The 17,292-nt window shown below is 46.0% G+C and overlaps 1 protein-coding gene across 5 annotated transcripts in view; it reads right to left on the bottom strand.

Moving 5' to 3' along the window:
* Window positions 1–4,394: 4,394 nt before the first annotated feature.
* The window catches only part of LOC106553089 (retroviral integration site protein Fli-1 homolog), a 31,391-nt gene continuing 18,493 nt past the window's right edge, over window positions 4,395–17,292 (bottom strand). For 2 of the 5 annotated variants that reach the window (XM_087728066.1, XM_087728070.1), the window contains exons 2-9: window positions 13,468–13,673; window positions 12,167–12,318; window positions 11,811–12,014; window positions 10,652–10,735; window positions 9,742–9,807; window positions 8,072–8,131; window positions 6,977–7,027; window positions 4,395–6,611 (exon numbers count right to left, since the gene is read on the bottom strand). In XM_087728066.1, the coding sequence (XP_087584192.1) occupies window positions 6,097–6,611; window positions 6,977–7,027; window positions 8,072–8,131; window positions 9,742–9,807; window positions 10,652–10,735; window positions 11,811–12,014; window positions 12,167–12,318; window positions 13,468–13,673 (1,338 nt within the window). In that variant the 3' untranslated portion in view covers window positions 4,395–6,096. The remainder of the gene's footprint in view (window positions 6,612–6,976; window positions 7,028–8,071; window positions 8,132–9,741; window positions 9,808–10,651; window positions 10,736–11,810; window positions 12,015–12,166; window positions 12,319–13,467; window positions 13,674–17,292) is intronic. The other 3 variants (XM_087728068.1, XM_087728067.1, XM_087728069.1) reach the window with 3 other exon arrangements.

Below are 17,292 nucleotides of genomic sequence, written 5' to 3'. Positions count from 1 at the left end.
TTAAACTTGATCAGAATACACAAACACTATTCTTTCTGGAAAGGTCATACTAGGACTTAACTCACACAGTTATTGGTTTTACAGAACATACTAATGCACAATCAGACAAACTGTTTGGAGGTAAGTAAAATGGAGTGAAAGTGGTAGGGATATAGTACCCTTGTCACTTCAGCCAGTTTGCATTGTACTCCGGGAATGTTGCTGGGGGGGGGGGATCTGTAGATTCTGTAGAATCTCGTTTTTCAGCTCTCGTGGGTTAGCTGTGCTGTTGATTCTGGGCATCCCCAGCTTGGCATATCTAGTTAAAAGAATTACCATATTTTTCAGACTATAAAATGCAACGGAGTATAAGACGCACCAAGATTCTGAAGAGCTTTTAAAAAGCTTTTGCACTCTGCAGGCCTCCGAAACCCTCTGTAGGCCTCGTTTTTATGCAGAGAGTTTGAGAAGCCTGCAAAGTGTTCCTGGGGGCTGGAGGTGGGGGCAAAAATGAGCAAAAAAGAGGCACGCAGAGGGTTTGGGAGGCTTGTAGAGGTGCTCCTGGGGGCTGGAGCAAAACGACCTGTTTTTTGCTCGTTTTTGCCCTCCCCAGCCCCCGAGAGCACTTTGCAGGCCTCCCAAACCCTCTGCATGTCCATTTTTGTAAAAGGGGACAGAGTTTCAGGAGGCCGAAATGTTGTATTCAGTGTATAAGATGCCCCCAGATTTTCACCTTCTTTTTTGGGGGGAGAAAGGTGTGTCTTATACTCCGAAAAATACGGTAGGTGGTGAGTAAGGGTTGAGTTGAAATGGACACAAAAATGGCTGCAATCCTGTGCCATTTTCCAAGAGAAACACTGAGTTTGGGGACAGGAAGTATGGATTAGTGTTCGGTTGACTACAGACATGTCAACTTGTTCTGTGTCTATCAGAGATATGGTAGACAGTAGAAAACGTTTGTTGTTTCAGTGAGAAGGGGAGCTTTTTGAGAGAAGGTGGGGGGGGGGGGTTAGAAGGGAAGCAACCTCCCCCCCCCCCCCAGCTGCGGCTGCTGCATTGTTCTTTCCCTTTGTGCTCTGCGTGTCTTAGAGGAGGTGTTTGTATTATCCTGGGGCTGAGCAAACAGGAAAAGCAGCCAAAGAGCAGGAAGCAGATGGGAGAAGCTTGGAAAAGCAGGAGCTTTGACCCTAATTGGGGAGGAGATTTATGGGGGCAGGCAGCAGCTGTGCAGACAGATGAAATTCCATTGAGCAAACAAATAAAGGGAGCAGGAGGTGGAAGGGCTTGAAAGATTACAAAAAGCTCAAAAATTTCCTTTGGGTTTAACGAGCTCTTAAAAGAAATGTGAAACGGCTTCAGGAGATGTTCATTCCTAGTGAGAGAAGCTATATAGCAGTGTTTCTCAACCTTGGCAACTTGAAGATGTCCGGACTTCTACTCCCAGAATTCCCCAGCCAGCGAATGCTGGCTGGGGAATTCTGGGAGTTGAAGTCCGGACATCTTCAAGTTGCCAAGGTTGAGAAACACTGCTATATAGCCTAGCCAAGCCTACGCGTTTTTTAAAAAAATAAAAGCAGAAAACAGTTCCCGATTTTTGCAAGTCCCCAAATAAGGCGGTCCCGTCTCCCCACGTCTCAGCTGACAGAGGTGGTATCTCTCTCCTTTTAGCAAGCCAATCTATGAGCAAATTTGGGAGATTATTTGTTGTGAAAATGTGGGTCAGGTCAGCTTTCTTGGCTACAAAGTGCCCACAATTCTCGCATTTCCATACAACGCAAACACGGACTGGGGTTATGTCTTTAACCAGATCGTGTAATCCCTCCCCAAATTCCTAGGATAGAGGTTTCTACGACCTTTAGTGCCTTCCTACCGACTCTGATTATATCCTTCAACCAGAGTTTCTCAGCCTTGGGAACTTGAAGATGTTGACTTGGACTTCAACTCCAGTGAGGGCTGGGGAATTCTGGGAGTTGAAGTCCACGGATCTTTTAAGTTCCCCAAATTAAGAAATAGCTGGTTTAGGTGAAAGGCTTTAGGGAAATAGTTTTGAGGATTAAATCTGAAAAGAGTCTCAAGAATGGATGGATATACCCTGTTTCCCCGAAAATAAGACCTCCCTGGATAATAAGCTGACACAGCCTTCCACCCTTCCTAGGTCGGTAAAATGAAGACCCAGATTGTTGGGGGCAAGAGTCTGACTCTGTAAACCGCTTAGAGAGGGCTGTAAAAGCACTGTGAAGGGGTATATGTCTAAGTGCTATTGCTGTCCCCCCTACTACTACTCTCCCTCTTTTGCCTCCTTTTAATCTTATAAACAGCTCTTGTGGTGCAGTGGTGAGAATGCAGCATTGCAGGCTAAACTCTGCCCACTGCCAAGAGTTCGATCCTCGATCCAGATTGTTGGGGGCAATAGGCTGACTCTGTAAACCGCTTCGAGAGGGCTGTGAAACACTGTGAAGCGGCATATAAGTGCTATTGCTATCACGAGATTCTTCAGTGGCAGCGTCTGCAGGAAACCTTAATGATGCCAAAAGGATGTATTCCAGCATCACAAAAGTCTGCCCTCCCCTATTCGTGTCCTAACATCTGGCACAAATCCATTGCTTGCAGCATTTGACAATGTCATACATTGTGGTCCTTGCACTCTCACAGATGTTACATGTTCCCCACGTTCCTTCAAGGGTATTTTCCCCCACAGTCACCCAAGCGTTCCTGTGACTCGCCCATCAAATCCACAGAGCTTCATCAGTTAAATCACAACACAAACTTTTAATACACAGTAAACAAGTACAAAACAATGGAGTTCTAGAACAGAGAAGTGGTGTGTGTGTGTGTGTGGTTGCATTGGGGAGGGGAAAATATTCACAAAAGTTAAGTGCGCTACTGTACATCTCTGTGTTGCAGAAGGCAGTTAAATTGCTACAGACATGGTTTTGTGGGCTAAAGGCACTATCCTGAAGTTCCATATTCGGATGGTTCTTGACATCCGACCATTCGTCTGATTATTACCCAAAGTTACAACAACACTTAAAAAACAGCGATGGATGATCTTTCTTTTCCACGCTTTATAGCCACTGCAGCATCCCTCCGTGGTCATGTGATCAAAATTCAGACACTTGGCAACTGGCATGTTTGGGTGACGGTTCCGTTGTCCTGGGGTCATGTGATATCCTTTGGCGGCCTCCTGACGAGCAAAAGTCCATGGGGAAGACAGACTCATTTAATAACCCTGTTTACTGCAATGATTCGCTTAACAACTGTGGCGTAAAAGGTGGTAGGTAAAAAGGGGCAAAACTCACCCAACGATGGTCTTGCTCAGCAGCGGAAATTTTGGGTTCTGCTCGTGAGTTGAGGGTGACCTGTACTTCACATGTTGCAAATATTGTGTCTATTGCCGATACTGAAAACGGATTGACTGTATTGGTGTAAAGCAGGGGTGTCAAACTCAATTTCATGGAGGGCCGCATCAGGGTTGTGTTTGATCTCGGGGGGGGGGGGGAGGTGACAGGGTGGGTGTGGCCAGCTCAATGTCACTCGTGTCAGGGTTGCCTGTGGTGTCCTGAGCACTTTGCCAGTGAAAATGAGCTCCTGAGCTCCGTTTTAGGCTGCGACAGCCTCCTGCAACCCTCTGCCAATGAAAATGGTGCTCGTCTGCATTCCTCTCAAGCTCCATTTTTGCTGGCAGAGGCACCGTGGGCCAGCCCTTCGCTGTTTCCAGGGTGGTTCCCCAGGCCAAATCTAAACACCCCGCAGGCCGGATGCCCCCCCCCCCCCCAGACCTTGAGTTTGACACCCCTGGTGTAAAGGAATATTTGCTGAGTAACACCCACCCCCCGGCTCCTCTCCATTCCCCCCACCTGGCTGGAGGTCACTATATCTTTGGAATGATATAAATACAAAAGTTTGTTTAAATCCCGATTTATGCACAAAGAGAGTGTACATACATCAAGATTGCAAAGTGTAAGCCATTTCTTCCACCGGGCAAAACCGTCTACTTCCCAATGAGTGGATTTTCAGCATTTGAAATTAGAAAAATAGTTCTTTAAACACTGGGGGAAAGGTTTTTTTTAAGAGAAGCGTCATCATTGATAAGAACTATTTAGTAGTAGAGAGATCAGTCTTGCGCAGTGGTGTGTCCTCATTAGAGGTTCTCAAAGAGGGACAATGTCTGTTCTGAGAGCCACAGGTGCAGGATTTCTACCCTGGATGGAGTTTGTCTAGATGGCTTCTGAGGCCCCTTTCAGATCCACCATTTCATGATTTGTTAGAGAAGCTCTTAAGTGAAATGGGACCCACACCAGGACACGTTGGTATGCGAGAGGTAACCTTCCCCCTTTGTTCTACACCAGTGTTTCTGAACCTCAGCATCTTTTAAGATTCGTGGACTTCAACTCCCAGAATTCCCCAGCCAACGTGCTGGGAATGGTAAATTCTGGGAGTTGAAGTCCACGCATTTTAAAGTTGCAGAGGTTGAGAAACCCTATTCTGTTGGAGCAAGATCCTTTAGTCTCTATACACGCAATGGCTTGTTATACCATTGCTACCTGACTATTTGACTTGATACCCATAGGATCATAGAGTACTATGCTACTGCAGCCTAGAGGTGTTGGATTCCAGTGTGTATAATAATAATAATAAGGATGAGGTATTCCTATAAATAGAAAGCTAGTACAGTAACATTACTGTTAGTTTTAAAATTGCAGGTAGCTCTTTCCAGAGAGGAACATCTAAAGCCATGTTTTTGCTGTTCAGTCCACCCTACAGCTTCAGTAGTTTATACACTTATTGTGCTTCCATTAAGCCATCCATATTACGAGTAAAAAAAGTTCGGAGTCCATTCACCCATCCCACCCCCCCTTGTCGTCGTATGAAACTTTCTGAAATTCCAAGGAAAATTACATTTTGTAAGAGCAAACAGGACTATAGTTAACTTTTTGCTTCTTTCTTTCCCCAAGAACTTCCATCTTTGCCAATCTGGGCCAATTGAGATGCATTGGAACAACCATTCCCATAATTCCAAAAGAATAAACGTTTTTAACTAGCTAGCTGGGAATCATGGGCCTCCTAGTCCACACCTCTGGAATGTCCTAGTTTTGAGAAAGCGAGTCTGTTGAATTTGGTCCTCAATCTGAAATTGAATTTGCAAGAGTTGGTCTCCAAACTGAAAATGATTCAGAAGGCCCACCTGAAAACATTATCACTAGAGGGACTTATAGAGTATAGGTGGTTAAGTGGGGAAATTCAGAAAATCTCCCTAAATTACTTAAGGATATACTGGTTTTAAATTGAGAAAAGTTCCCGGAATTCTTGCTATCCCCCATATGTTTTAATAAATCTGGCTAAAGAAAACTCTGAAATATTTTGGGAAGGCAGCTCCCCAAAATCCTTCTAGTACTGCAACTTAAGTATTTTAATGGCTCAGAGCCAGCACCAGAGGGAAAATGTTGGACATGTGGGCTTAGACAGGACTTTGACTTCTGAAAAGATTAAAAATGACTATAATGCAATCGTTAAAGTAATGTTTCCCAACCTTGGCAACTTGAGTAGATGTCAAACTCCCAGAATTCTCCATTCAGGATGCAAGACCAGCATGCTGGGGGGTGAGGGATTCTGGGAGTTGAAGTCCACACAACTTCAAGTTGCCAAGATTGAGGAACACTGGCATAAGGTGATAACCTCATCCTTGCCGCTACTTCATATACAAAGAAACATACCACTCCTGCTTCCATAATGTACATGGTGTAATACTAGATGGAGGGTGGTGGGGGTGGGGAATTAAGTAAGCTGAGGCAACTCATCTGTGTCTCCTATAATTCAGAGATCCAGGTTATCTCTGCAAAATTCAGGTGAAGATAGCACAAAATCTGGCTGGTAAAATCTTCCAGCTTAAGTCCAGGAGTGGATTAGATGATCGCACAATTGTTTTGATAGTGCAGCAGAACAGCGCCTGCTGGTGGTGGGGAGAGGTACTGCCTCCCTCCTGCCCTCTTTATTCATGATGACCACGAATACGTTCAAGATGATATTCCCGGTATCCCAGTTTCTGGTTGTGGTGGACGTTTGTGTAATTGAGATCTTCTGGTAGAAGTTCAGGTCGCTCCAAGGACTTTCTGGAGATTAGAAGAAAGAGCCCAGGTGGTTGGTAGCCTGCCTGGACACCGGGGGGTTCGGATAGAGATTGCCCCCTGTGGAATTCCAAAACGGGGCAGGTGGGCCGAAAAAACCTGAGGACGAGGCGGGCATCTGCGTGCTGTGGCCCAGGCCGAAGCCCATCTTCTGCTGGTGGTAGGGCGGCAGGTAAGGCAGTTCCGTGTGGTGGTATTTGTAAAGGGCTGGCTCCCCCGGCTGCCCCTGTTGGGCTTGGTTGATGCCCTGGAAGTCGAACTTGTAGGCGTAGCGTTTGCCATGCACTTTGGTCATGATGTTCTTGTCGTAATAGTAGCGCAGCGCCCGGCTCAGCTTGTCGTAGTTCATGTTGGGCTTGCTCTTGCGCTCGCCCCAACGCCGCGCCACCTCGTCGGGATCCGTCATCTTGAACTCACCGTTGGTCCCCTCCCAGGTGATGCAGCTGGCATTGTTGCTGTCCGAGAGCAACTCCAGGAGAAATTGCCACAGCTGGATCTGACCGCTACCTGTTGGAGTAAGAACAACCCTTTGAGCATCAACCTCCGCTTGTTCCCGGGATGACCAAGGCGCTCGCACTCCAACCCACCTTCTGCTGGGCCAAGAGAGATCTTAGGGGGCTAGTTGGCAACCTTCCCAAGTAGACCAGACATGTGAACACAACCGGATGAGCTCATTCTACTTTCGTTCTTAAGTTCTACATTCACAAAGCCTTGCACGTCTGAAAATAGAATTCTCCCATCGTCAATCGGTGGGTGAAGTCTCCCGTTTCCATTGGCTGCTTTCCCAGGCTGAGAGAAGGTATTTTTTTTCTCAGGCCTGACCGCTGGATGCTAAATGCTCCACCCCCCAGGACAAAAGATGGATGGCTCACCTGGATTTGCCAAGCGGCTGCTAGTGGGCCCAAGGACTTGGTATGGATCTACTGGGAAGAAGAAGGAAATAAGAGGAACTCGACTTGGATACAGTTGAGGTGTACTGGGTGCATCGGAGGGGATCCCCTCCCCATCTCTTCCCCGTATGTGGAAGAGCTCACAAATTCTCTCTCCTAGCTCTCTCCTAGTTGCTACAATAGCCCTCTGGCTCAGGCTACAATCCAGCAGACTAAGTTGCAACCGACACCACGGAAGTCTTAACGTGGCTCTACCTGCTAGCTTGTCACACTTTCTAGGAACGGCGAGCACTGGTAATTGGCTAACGCTTTCCCCTCTCCGGATGAAATGGTACGGGCCAAGCATATGATTAACTCAGGGATAGTCAACCTTCTTATACCTACCGCCCACTTTTGTATCTCTGTTAGTAGTAAAATTTTGCCCACTGGTTCCACAGTAATGGTGATTTATAAAGTAGCAATAGCAGTTCGACTTATATACCGCTTCATAGGGCTTTCAGCCCTCTCTAAGCGGTTTACAGAGTCAGCATATCGCCCCCCACAGTCTGGGTCCTCATTTCACCCACCTCGGAAGGATGGAAGGCTGAGTCAACCCTGAGCCGGTGAGATTTGAACCGCTGAACTGCAGATAGCAGTCAGCTGAAGTGGCCTGCAATACTGCACTCTACCCACTGTGCCACCTCGGCTCTAAGTAGGGAAGTCAATTAAATTAAAAAAAGGAAAGTGCTTCAGTATCGGAACCGCCCACCATGAATGCTGGAACGCCCACAAGTGGGCAGTAGGGACCAGGTTGACTACGACTGGATTAACTCAAGAAACGAATGCATATTAGTCTCATTGCCATATTTCTGGCTAAGCAGCTAATTTCAAAGCAATTCATTTGCTCCCGAGATACGCCCCCAAAATAAATATATAGCACAAACAGAAGCTGATTTCTTGCATGGTGAGACACACAAATATTTGCTGGAGCCTTAAGCATCATGCCCATGGTAAAGGCGGAGGAATGTAGGCTCTATGTGACACGCCAAAGTAAAGCAGAAGATGGAGAAGGAGAAGGGGCCCGAGGTATCGGCCTACCAGGTGCCATGCGTGTAGAATCCGGGATCCGGCTCACCGTTTGGATCTGCGGTGGGGAACCTTCAAAGGAAGGAAGATGAAAATAAGCAGAACTAAGTGGCGGCTATGATGCCATTTCTTTAGTCGGGGATATGGAAGCACGGATCCCTTCAATCTAGCCACCTGTACATTATAGAGCAGGGGTGTCAAACTCGAGGGCCATATGAGGGTTGTGTTTGACCTGGGGGGGGGGGGGCTGGGGTGAATGTGGCCAGGGTGGGCGTGGCCAGCTCGACATCACTTGTGTTGGGGGCACCTGTGGTGGCCAAGTGCTAAGGCACGACTTCCTTCAGTCCCTCTCTCACTCTCATAATCTTCCTTCCTTCCTTCCTTCTTTCCTTCCTTCCTTCCTTCCTTCCTTCCTCCCTTTTCTTCCTTTTTGTTCATTCTCCTTTCTTCTTCCTTCCCCTCTTTCCTTTTCCTTCCTTTCTTCCCACCTTCCTTTCTTTGTCTTTCCTCTTTCCCTTTCTCCTTTCCTGTCCCTTGCATGCTCAAATGCAGAAGGGGAAACATTCCCTCTTTCTAGTTTATTTTAATAGTCCTCTGCCAGCGAAAACAGAGCTCGGGGGGTGGTGAGCTGGAAGAGGCACCATGAGCTGGTCCTTTATTGTTTCCAGGGTGGCGCCGCGGGCCAGGTCTAAGCACACCCCGTGGGCTGGATGCTGCCCGCAGGCCTTGAGTTTGATACCCCTGTTATAGAAGAACCAGAGAAATCCCATGTGCAGGACACAAATGCATTAAGATGATTGCATTCATGGCCCTCATTAACTGGGCCCCGAGTGTGAAATTACAAATTCCAATTCTGGAATGAAAGTAGAACCTCAATGGTACAGCAGAGTTTACATGCTTCACTCCAAATTCAGGGGTGCGGGTGGTGGATATGGTTATATAACCCACCAGTCCAGTGTTTCCCAATCTTGTCAACTTTTAACATGTGTGGATATTGCAGGCTGGGGAATCCTGAGATTTGAAGTCCACATGTGTTAAAAGTTGTCAAGCAGACTATAAACCAATCATATGACACACAAATCCAGTCTCCCTTGAAAAGCACTAATTACACTTCAGACAACTCCAGAATATAGTACGATTTGATTTTACCTTCCCCAATACCCGGATATGTACACTACAATGATGAGGTTCACACAAGCTATCTAACTCCAGTATAGCCCAATCTACCATCTGGTGTGGAACCCAGACACAAACTTAGCTCACGCAGGCTAAGCCTTGATTTGGTTCATGGAACAAACAAGAATTGACTTGAGTTTGCATAGCGAAATCGTGGAATGTGGCTGGCAAATCATGGTAAGCAGCTTGGAACATTAGCAATAGCATAGCAGTAGCACTTAGATTTATATACCGCTTCCCAGTGCTTTACAGCCCTCTCTAAGCGGTTTATAGAGTCCGCATGTTTGCCCCCAAACAATCCGGGTCCTCATTTTACCCATCTCGGAAGGAGGGAAGGCTGAGTCAACCTTGAGCCTGGTGGGATTCGAACGGCCGAATTGCAGGCGATGTGTACCCTGCAGTGCTGCATTCTAACCCCTGCTCTTCCTACACTACACTAAACCAAACTCAAAATAAATCGCAGGGCAGTATAATTCAAGGTGTACGAGCGAAATTAGGAGCGATACCTTTGGGAGTGGTGTTCACCGTACTGCTGCCCCAGCTGCTTCTCCGGATTTCATCGTAGGCAGACTCTACGTCAAATGAAGAACAAAGATGGCCTGTTAGGCAAATAACAACAATAACAACAACATTTAGATCAGTGTTTCTCAAGCTCTTAAGATTGGGTGGACTTCCAACTGCCAGAATTTCCCAGCTAAATTGCAAAGTTGGAGAAACGCTGATTTGGTTGGAGAAGAGAGAGACGACAAATTCAAAGGCCTGACGGTTGTGGTGATCATCGCAGGTCATCACCTGGCCGCATTTGATTTTACAATACTTTTTACAATTTTTTTTCTGCAGTGGTTGTGAAGCGAACCCATTGTTCCCCACGGGGCTTTTTTTTTCCTTGTTGCAAACCAAAAGGAATAAAATGAGTGAAGAGCTCCAGGGTCAACGGTTACTAAGAAAGCAAGGAATCAATATCAACTTAAGCCTCGCTTCCTCTTCTCACCCTTCTGCCCTTGGAAATGAGACTGTAGCAGTGGTGGGTTTCAAATAATTTAACAACCGGTTCTCTGCCCTAATGACCATCTGGGTAGGTGGGGCTCGGTGGTCATGTGACTGGGTGGGCATGGCCAACTCAACGTCACTCACGTCGATGGGCGCTTCGCCTTAGCTGTGACAATGTAATAAGGGTTAACCGAAGAGGCAGTTTCTGTAAGCAGGGCAATAAAGATTAGGCTAGAAACAACACCAGAATGTTTCCTTCCTGCCTTCCTTACAGGATTAGCCCTGTAAAATGGGGAAAAACAAAAGGAGATTTCTTCCAACAACCGGTTCTCTGAATTACTTAGAAAGTTACCAACCGGTTCTCCCAAATAGGTGCAAACTGGCTGAATCCCACCACTGGCCTGTAAGCTTCTGTTACGAACTCACCAGATTTAACTTGGACCCTGGGTGGAGGCGGAGGAGGCTGCTGGGTGATAACTGGTGCAGATGGATAAGTGAAAGTGGGACTGCCTGGCAGAGGAAGGAAGGAAAACGAGAAGGAATGGTGAGAAAAGGAAAAAGCCCCATTTTGATTCAATATCCCCTCCCCTTTAAGGGAAAAAAAAAACACAAAATGCAATTTGCAGAAAGTTCCAGCGTTAGAGTCAATGACCTAACTTGGATGCAAGCTTTTTTTTTTTAAAAAAAAAAGATAAACCAGGATTATGCAGGGCCAGCGGTGTTTTGTTCACATAAGTAAGCGGGTTTTATGATGGGATTCAAACTGAGGCAGTTTGATGTAGTGGTGAAGATGCTGACCTAAAACCTAGGAGATAGTGAGTTCTAGTCCCACCTCAGCATTGAAAGCGGTTGAGAAACTGGGCCAATCACCAGGGGACAGTGAGTTCTAGTCCCACCACAGCATTGAAAGCGGTTGAGTAACTTTGGGCCAATCACCAGGGGACGGTGAGTTCTAGTCCCACCTCAGCATTGAAAGCGGTTGAGGGACATTGGGCCAATCACCAGGGGACGGTGAGTTCTAGTCCCACCTCAACATTGAAAGTGGTTGAGTAACTTTGGGCCAATCACCAGGGGACGGTGAGTTCTAGTCCCACCTCAGCATTGAAAGCGGTTGAGGGACATTGGGCCAATCACCAGGGGACGGTGAGTTCTAGTCCCACCACAGCATTGAGAGTGGTTGAGTAACTTTGGGCCAATCACCAGGAGATGGTAAGTTCTAGTCCCACCTCAGCATTGAAAGCGGTTGAGTGACTTTGGGCCAATCACCAGGGGACGGTGAGTTCTAGTCCCACCTCAACATTGAAAGCGGTTGAGTGACTTTGGGCCAATAACTCACTCACACTCTGCCCATGTCTCCTCACAAAGTAGTTGTGGGGAAAAATAGGAAGAGGAAGGAGTATTAGATATGTTCACCACCTTATTTATAAAGTAATAAAGGTGCGGGATAAACAAAAATCTAATAAACCAATTCCCAAAATTTTGGGATTCAGATTCTCACCATGCAGCAGAGACAACTCCTCTTTTCACAGAAACTTTCACATCCCCGGTTCCTCCCCCCCTCCCCTGAGCTTGTTCATGGTCTTACTTTGGCGCAGGTAGGTGAGGTGGGACAGCAAGATTTCGGTGTTGTAGGGAGAAGTGAGGCGTAGGAACCCTTCCTTCCCAAGTTTGCAGAGCTCCTTTCCATCGATGTGCTGAAAGAGGCTGGTATCGATGTCCGGAAGGCCATACTCCTTCACTGCCCAGTCCAGCCACTGACGGACGTGGTCGCAGCTCCAAACACCCGGGTCTGTGAGGGAGAGAGGAGAGATCGGAGTGAGAAGAGAAGAGGTCCATGGCTAGTGGCTTAAAGCAGGCCTTGGAAGCTGCTAGGAAGGCATGAGATCTGGTGGAACAAGACGGAATCTTCAAATGGTGGTGGAACCCATATCCTCTACCAACCTGCTGGAACAATGACCTTCTCCTCTCTGGATGAAGAAACGGGGGGACTACGCTGGTTGGGGTATCCAGTTGGGTAGGGCACTTGGGATGTGTCGACCGCCGCCTCCACTTTGTTCCTGCGGGTGGTACTGCATTCCACCGGTGATGGTCTGCTGGGGAAGAGAGAGGTAGGTATATAGGAGAAGGAGGTCCTCACTCAAGATGGGCAAGGTGCACATCTGTGGATCATCCACCATAGAAGTTGTGAAGCTAAGGAGGGACTCTTGTAAATCCCTTTTTCATCCTATGGATTGAAAAACCATAGGATCCTATGGAAGTCAATCTCCTTTTCAACCTCGGCAACTTTTAAGATGTGTGGACTACCACTCCCAGGATTCTGGTTGTTGAAGCCCAGAACATCTTAAAGTTGCCAAGGTTGAGAAACATGGCTGTAGAACCCTTCCTCCAAGCCTCAACCTTTAGCAGGAGATCCATTTAGGAGCACAGTCTTCTACATCATTCTAGATCAATCAACCGGTTTACCCTGAAAGCAATGTCTTTGGGCGGTCCCTCTTATTCAGTCCAAAAGCCAGTGTGGTGTGATGGAGAAGGTTTTGGACTAGAACCTGGGAGACTGAGTTTGTCTTCTCTCTCTTAGGCATGGGAACTGGTTGAGTGTCTTTAGGGGCAATCACTCTCAGAGAGTGGCTATCATGGGGAAAACAAAAAAGAGCCAAGGTGGCGCAGTGGTTAGAGTGCTGTACTGCAGCCACTTCAGCTGACTTGTTATCTGCAGTTCAGCGGTTCAAATCTCACCGGCTCAAGGTTGACTCAGCCTTCCATCCTTCCGAGGTGGGTAAAATGACCCAGACTGTGGGGGCGATATGCTGACTCTGTAAACCGCTTAGAGAGGGCTGAAAGCCCTATGAAGCGGTATATAAGTCTAACTGCTATTGCTAACAAGGTAATTACGGATGCCAATTTGGGTTTTACAAAATAAAGGCAGGATATACTTCTAATGCAATGTTTCCCAACCATAGCAACTCAAAAGCTTTGTGGATTTCAACTCCCAGAATTCCCCAGCTAGCATGGGCATGGCCACAAGGCTGCATGACTGGCTGGGGAATTCTGGGAGTTGAAACCCAACTCAATTTCTCAACCTTGGCCACTTGAAGATATGTAGACTTCCAACTCCTGGAATTTCTCAGCCTGCATGTCTGGCTAGGGAATTCCGGGAAGTCCACATATTTTCAAGGTCTAATAATGAAACAAAGAAAGAAATAAGTCCGAAATCTGGATTGCTGCTCTCCAAAGCTTCTAACCTGCTGGAGCAATTGACTTGTTCGTTCTCCTGCTTCACCATATGGCCTCGGCTATTGACCTGGGTTGACCACGTGGGATCTTCCAACCCTGGCTCTTCCTTGCTCCCATAATCGTCCACTGGAGACACCTCGGTCTTCAAGAGGTGTGAGGAGGCAAAGGATGGGTCGAAGATGGACTGGTCCTCACTTACAACCGACAGCGCCTCCTGCAGGAGAAGGTAGCGAAGTAACAGGAAAAGACCAGAGGAACGATTAAGAAAAATCAGAGGAGATCATCGACCCCATTGGACTGAACAGAGACCAAGTCCAATTTCTGGTTGAATAGATCCTAAACTTAGTATTTTAAAAAAAAATCCGTTCTGATGGTCCCATAACATGTCACATCCACGTTAGCAGTATTGTTGTTTAATGTGACAGCATTGCTTATTTATTGCCTTTCCTACAACCTACCAAGCTGCAGGCCTTTTGAATGAAGGATCTGAATTCAGGATTTAGTTTTAACTTCCTGGAGGCCTGAATGGAAATCACAATCTTTCCAGGCAGGAAATCCACACCCGGTTATTCATTTCCGGCCCTGTTCACTTAAATGGGAATCTAGAGTCCGTCGCTTACAAATTACTAAGAAACCTATTGGCGGGTCCAAACTGACCTACAGATTCCTAGACTGGGTGGACCCCTCAAAAAACCCCTTGATTGATCTCAACAAAGAATGAGGAGCAGACAGCAGAGTTAGGAGTTGCCTGCTGTCAATTTCCACTGGGGGTTTTCTCAACCTAAAGCAATTTTAAGGGCTCTCTGGACTTCAACTCCCATTATTCCCCCAGCTAGCATGGTGGGGATGATGAGATCAAAGCTCTGCTTATTTATTTATTTTATGCAATGCACCTAGAAAAACAGTCTGAGCTTCAGTTGTGCCACTGCCGTTATGAGCTTGGCCACCGTCTTTGGTGGTCCCATCCTGGCTGCCATCTTGACTTTTCTGACCACACCTGGCCTCCAAGAATGAAATGGAAGGAGCTTTTTACATTAGAATAACAGAGTTGGAAGGGACCTTGGAGGTCTTCTAGTCCAGTGTTTTTCAACCACTGTGCCGCGGCACACTAGTGTGCCGTGACATAGTGTAAGGTGTGCCTTGGGAAAAACACCCACCTATATTGAATATAGGCACAGAGTTAATTTTTTAAAACATTTTCTAATGGTGGTGTGCCTCGTGATTTTTTTCATGAAAAAAGTGTGCCTTTGCACAAAAAAGGTTGAAAAACACTGTAATCTAGTCCAACCCTTTGCCTAGGCAGGAAACCCTAAAAACCACTTCAGACAAATGGTTATCCAACATCTTCTTAAAAACATCCAGTGTTGGAGCATTTACAACTTCTGGAGGCAAGTTGTTCCACTGATTAATTGTTCTAACTCTCAGGGAATTTCTCTTCAGTTCTAACTTGCTTCTCTCCTTGATTACCTGGGGAATGGGTGACACTGACGAAGGAGAGACACATTGCATGCAGAAAAGAAAATGAATATAGAATATAGAGTCAAGAGATATAGCTAGTCCATGACTCGTGACCACAGCTGGGATCTGAATGTTGCTAAGCAAGGTGGTTGTTAAATGAGTTGCACCCCATGCTATGGCTTTTTGCCGGAGTCATGAAGGGAATCACGCAGATGTTAGGCAAATCCATCCTCCCCCTTTGACTTTGCTTATGGGAACCTCCTCGGAAAGGTAGCAAGAGGAGGTCATGTGACCTTGCAACTCTTGTAAATACCTGCTGGTCATCCAGGTCCCAAAATCTGATCACATGATATTGGGGGATGTTGCAACAGTTGGAAGGACTAAATGAGTTTTCTCAGCACCATTGAGGTTTTGACCAGTCATTAAACAAATGGTCATAAGTCAAGGACTGCCCATTGCCTAAAGCTCCCCAGTTTCTTTTATTTTTTTAAAACTTTTAGCTTCCTTTCTTAATATCACATAGCTGACGTTTCCCAGGGCCGTACAATGTGATTTTTTTTCACCTCTCTGCCTTGTCTGCTGCTGGGATTCCTGGCCAGTGACACAACTTTGGCACAGGAAATGGCAGGGAGGTGGCAGCTATACAGCTCAGTCGAGAAAAGAAAAAAGAAAGAAAGAAGAAAGAAAGAAAGAAAGAAAGAAAGAAAGAAAGAAAAAGAAATGGAAGGAAGGAAGAAAAAAGAAAGAAAGAAAGAAAGAAAGGGGGAGAGAGAGGGAAGAAGGAAAGAAAAAAAGAGATGGAAGGATGGACAGAAAAATTAAAAGAGAGAAAAAAGGAAGGGAGGAAAGAAGGAAATAAAGAGATGGAAGGATGGAAAGAAAAAGAAAAAAGGAAGGGAGGAAAGAATGAAAAAGGGAGGGAGGAAAAGGAAATAAAGAGATGGAAGGATGAAAAGAAAAAAATAAAAGATAAAAAGAAAGAAAAAAGGAGGAAAGGATGAAAGAAAGGAAAAGAAAAGGAAGGAAAGAAAAAGAAAGGAAACAAAGAAAAGGAAATGAAAAGAAAGAGAAAGAAAGAAAGAAAGGAAGAGAGAGAGAGAGAGAAAGAAGAAAAAAGTCTTCAAGGCATAGATAATAAAAATAAATATATTCAATTGCTCTGATGGAAGACTTGCTCTGGATTATTCGCCAAAGTCTGCAAATTTAGTGTATTTGATAGGTGAAGAACTGAATTAAAATATGACACTGTCCTTGGGGAAGGTAACTATTCAGTGGCCTGACTGAAAAATGGCAAGATTTCCTCCCACCCACCCCCGCCAGTCCTTGAAATCAAATGAGCAATAGCAGGAACCTTCAATTCCGTAATTCAAATAACAGTTCAACGTGCAGGAGTCCGTTCACTTCTGCATCCATCCTCCTGACCTGTCATGAAATTAAGGTGCAATAATCCGCCAGACGAAAAGAACTGCTCAGATAAGACAAGGCTCTTTCTCGGTTTAAACCACAGAATTGGGAGGTGGCCCCTACTGAAGGCGGAGGCTGCAATCACTGAACACGCTTAACTAGCTTGCCAAGCTAACTCACTTTCTACGTGCGCACAAAACAGTTATTCCTAAACAAACCCTGCAAGGCTGGATTAATTTGCACAACATCCCTGAGCTGCAAGGCGACGAACCGAAGGGAAGATGTAACCGAGATTTGCATAACGCACACATGGAGTTGGGAGGTTTCTAGCTAATCTGAGTAACAATTTTGTGACCAGAAAGCCAGCAGTTCTGGCTTTGAGATTTTTACATAAATATGTTTTTTTTTAAAAAAATTTTAAAAGAATCTTAAAGATTTAGGAAACGTACAAGTAAATGTTACCTTTTAAGATAATACTTTATATCGTTTGGATCATTACGCGGGTACTCCTCCCGTGAGGAATGCAATTGGGAACAGAATTTCCATTGCTAAGCGATGTTGTTAAGTGCCTTTTATGATTATTATTTTTGGGGCCACGGTTGTTAAGCAATTGTTAAGTGAATCAATATGGTCATTAAGCAAATCCCACTTCCCCTTATTGATTTTTTGCTGATCCAGAATCCAGTTGGGAAGGCTGCACATGGTGATCACATGGCTCTTGGATGCTCCAACCGCCATAAATACACGCCTGTTGCCAAGCACCAGAAGTTTGAGCATGTTATTAACGGGGATATTGTGAGGGTCGTAAGGGTTTCTGAAGGTTAAGTCTCTAGAAAGAGTACAGAGGAGAACAACGTGCTCAAGGGGCAGCCCTTGAAGAGCATTCGGAGACTTCAGCTTGTCCAGAATGCAGCCGCGCGAGCGATTGTGGGTGCACCTCGGTTCACCCACGTAACACCTATCCTCCGCGA

Source organism: Thamnophis sirtalis, unplaced genomic scaffold, assembly GCF_051295495.1.
Source record: "Thamnophis sirtalis isolate CommonGarterSnake01/CBP01778 unplaced genomic scaffold, rThaSir2_p1.2 scaffold_13, whole genome shotgun sequence".
NCBI classification, from domain to species: domain Eukaryota; kingdom Metazoa; phylum Chordata; class Lepidosauria; order Squamata; family Natricidae; genus Thamnophis; species Thamnophis sirtalis.
The sequence above is the reverse complement of the archived record's forward strand: the minus strand, read 5'-3'. Positions and strand labels throughout refer to the sequence as shown.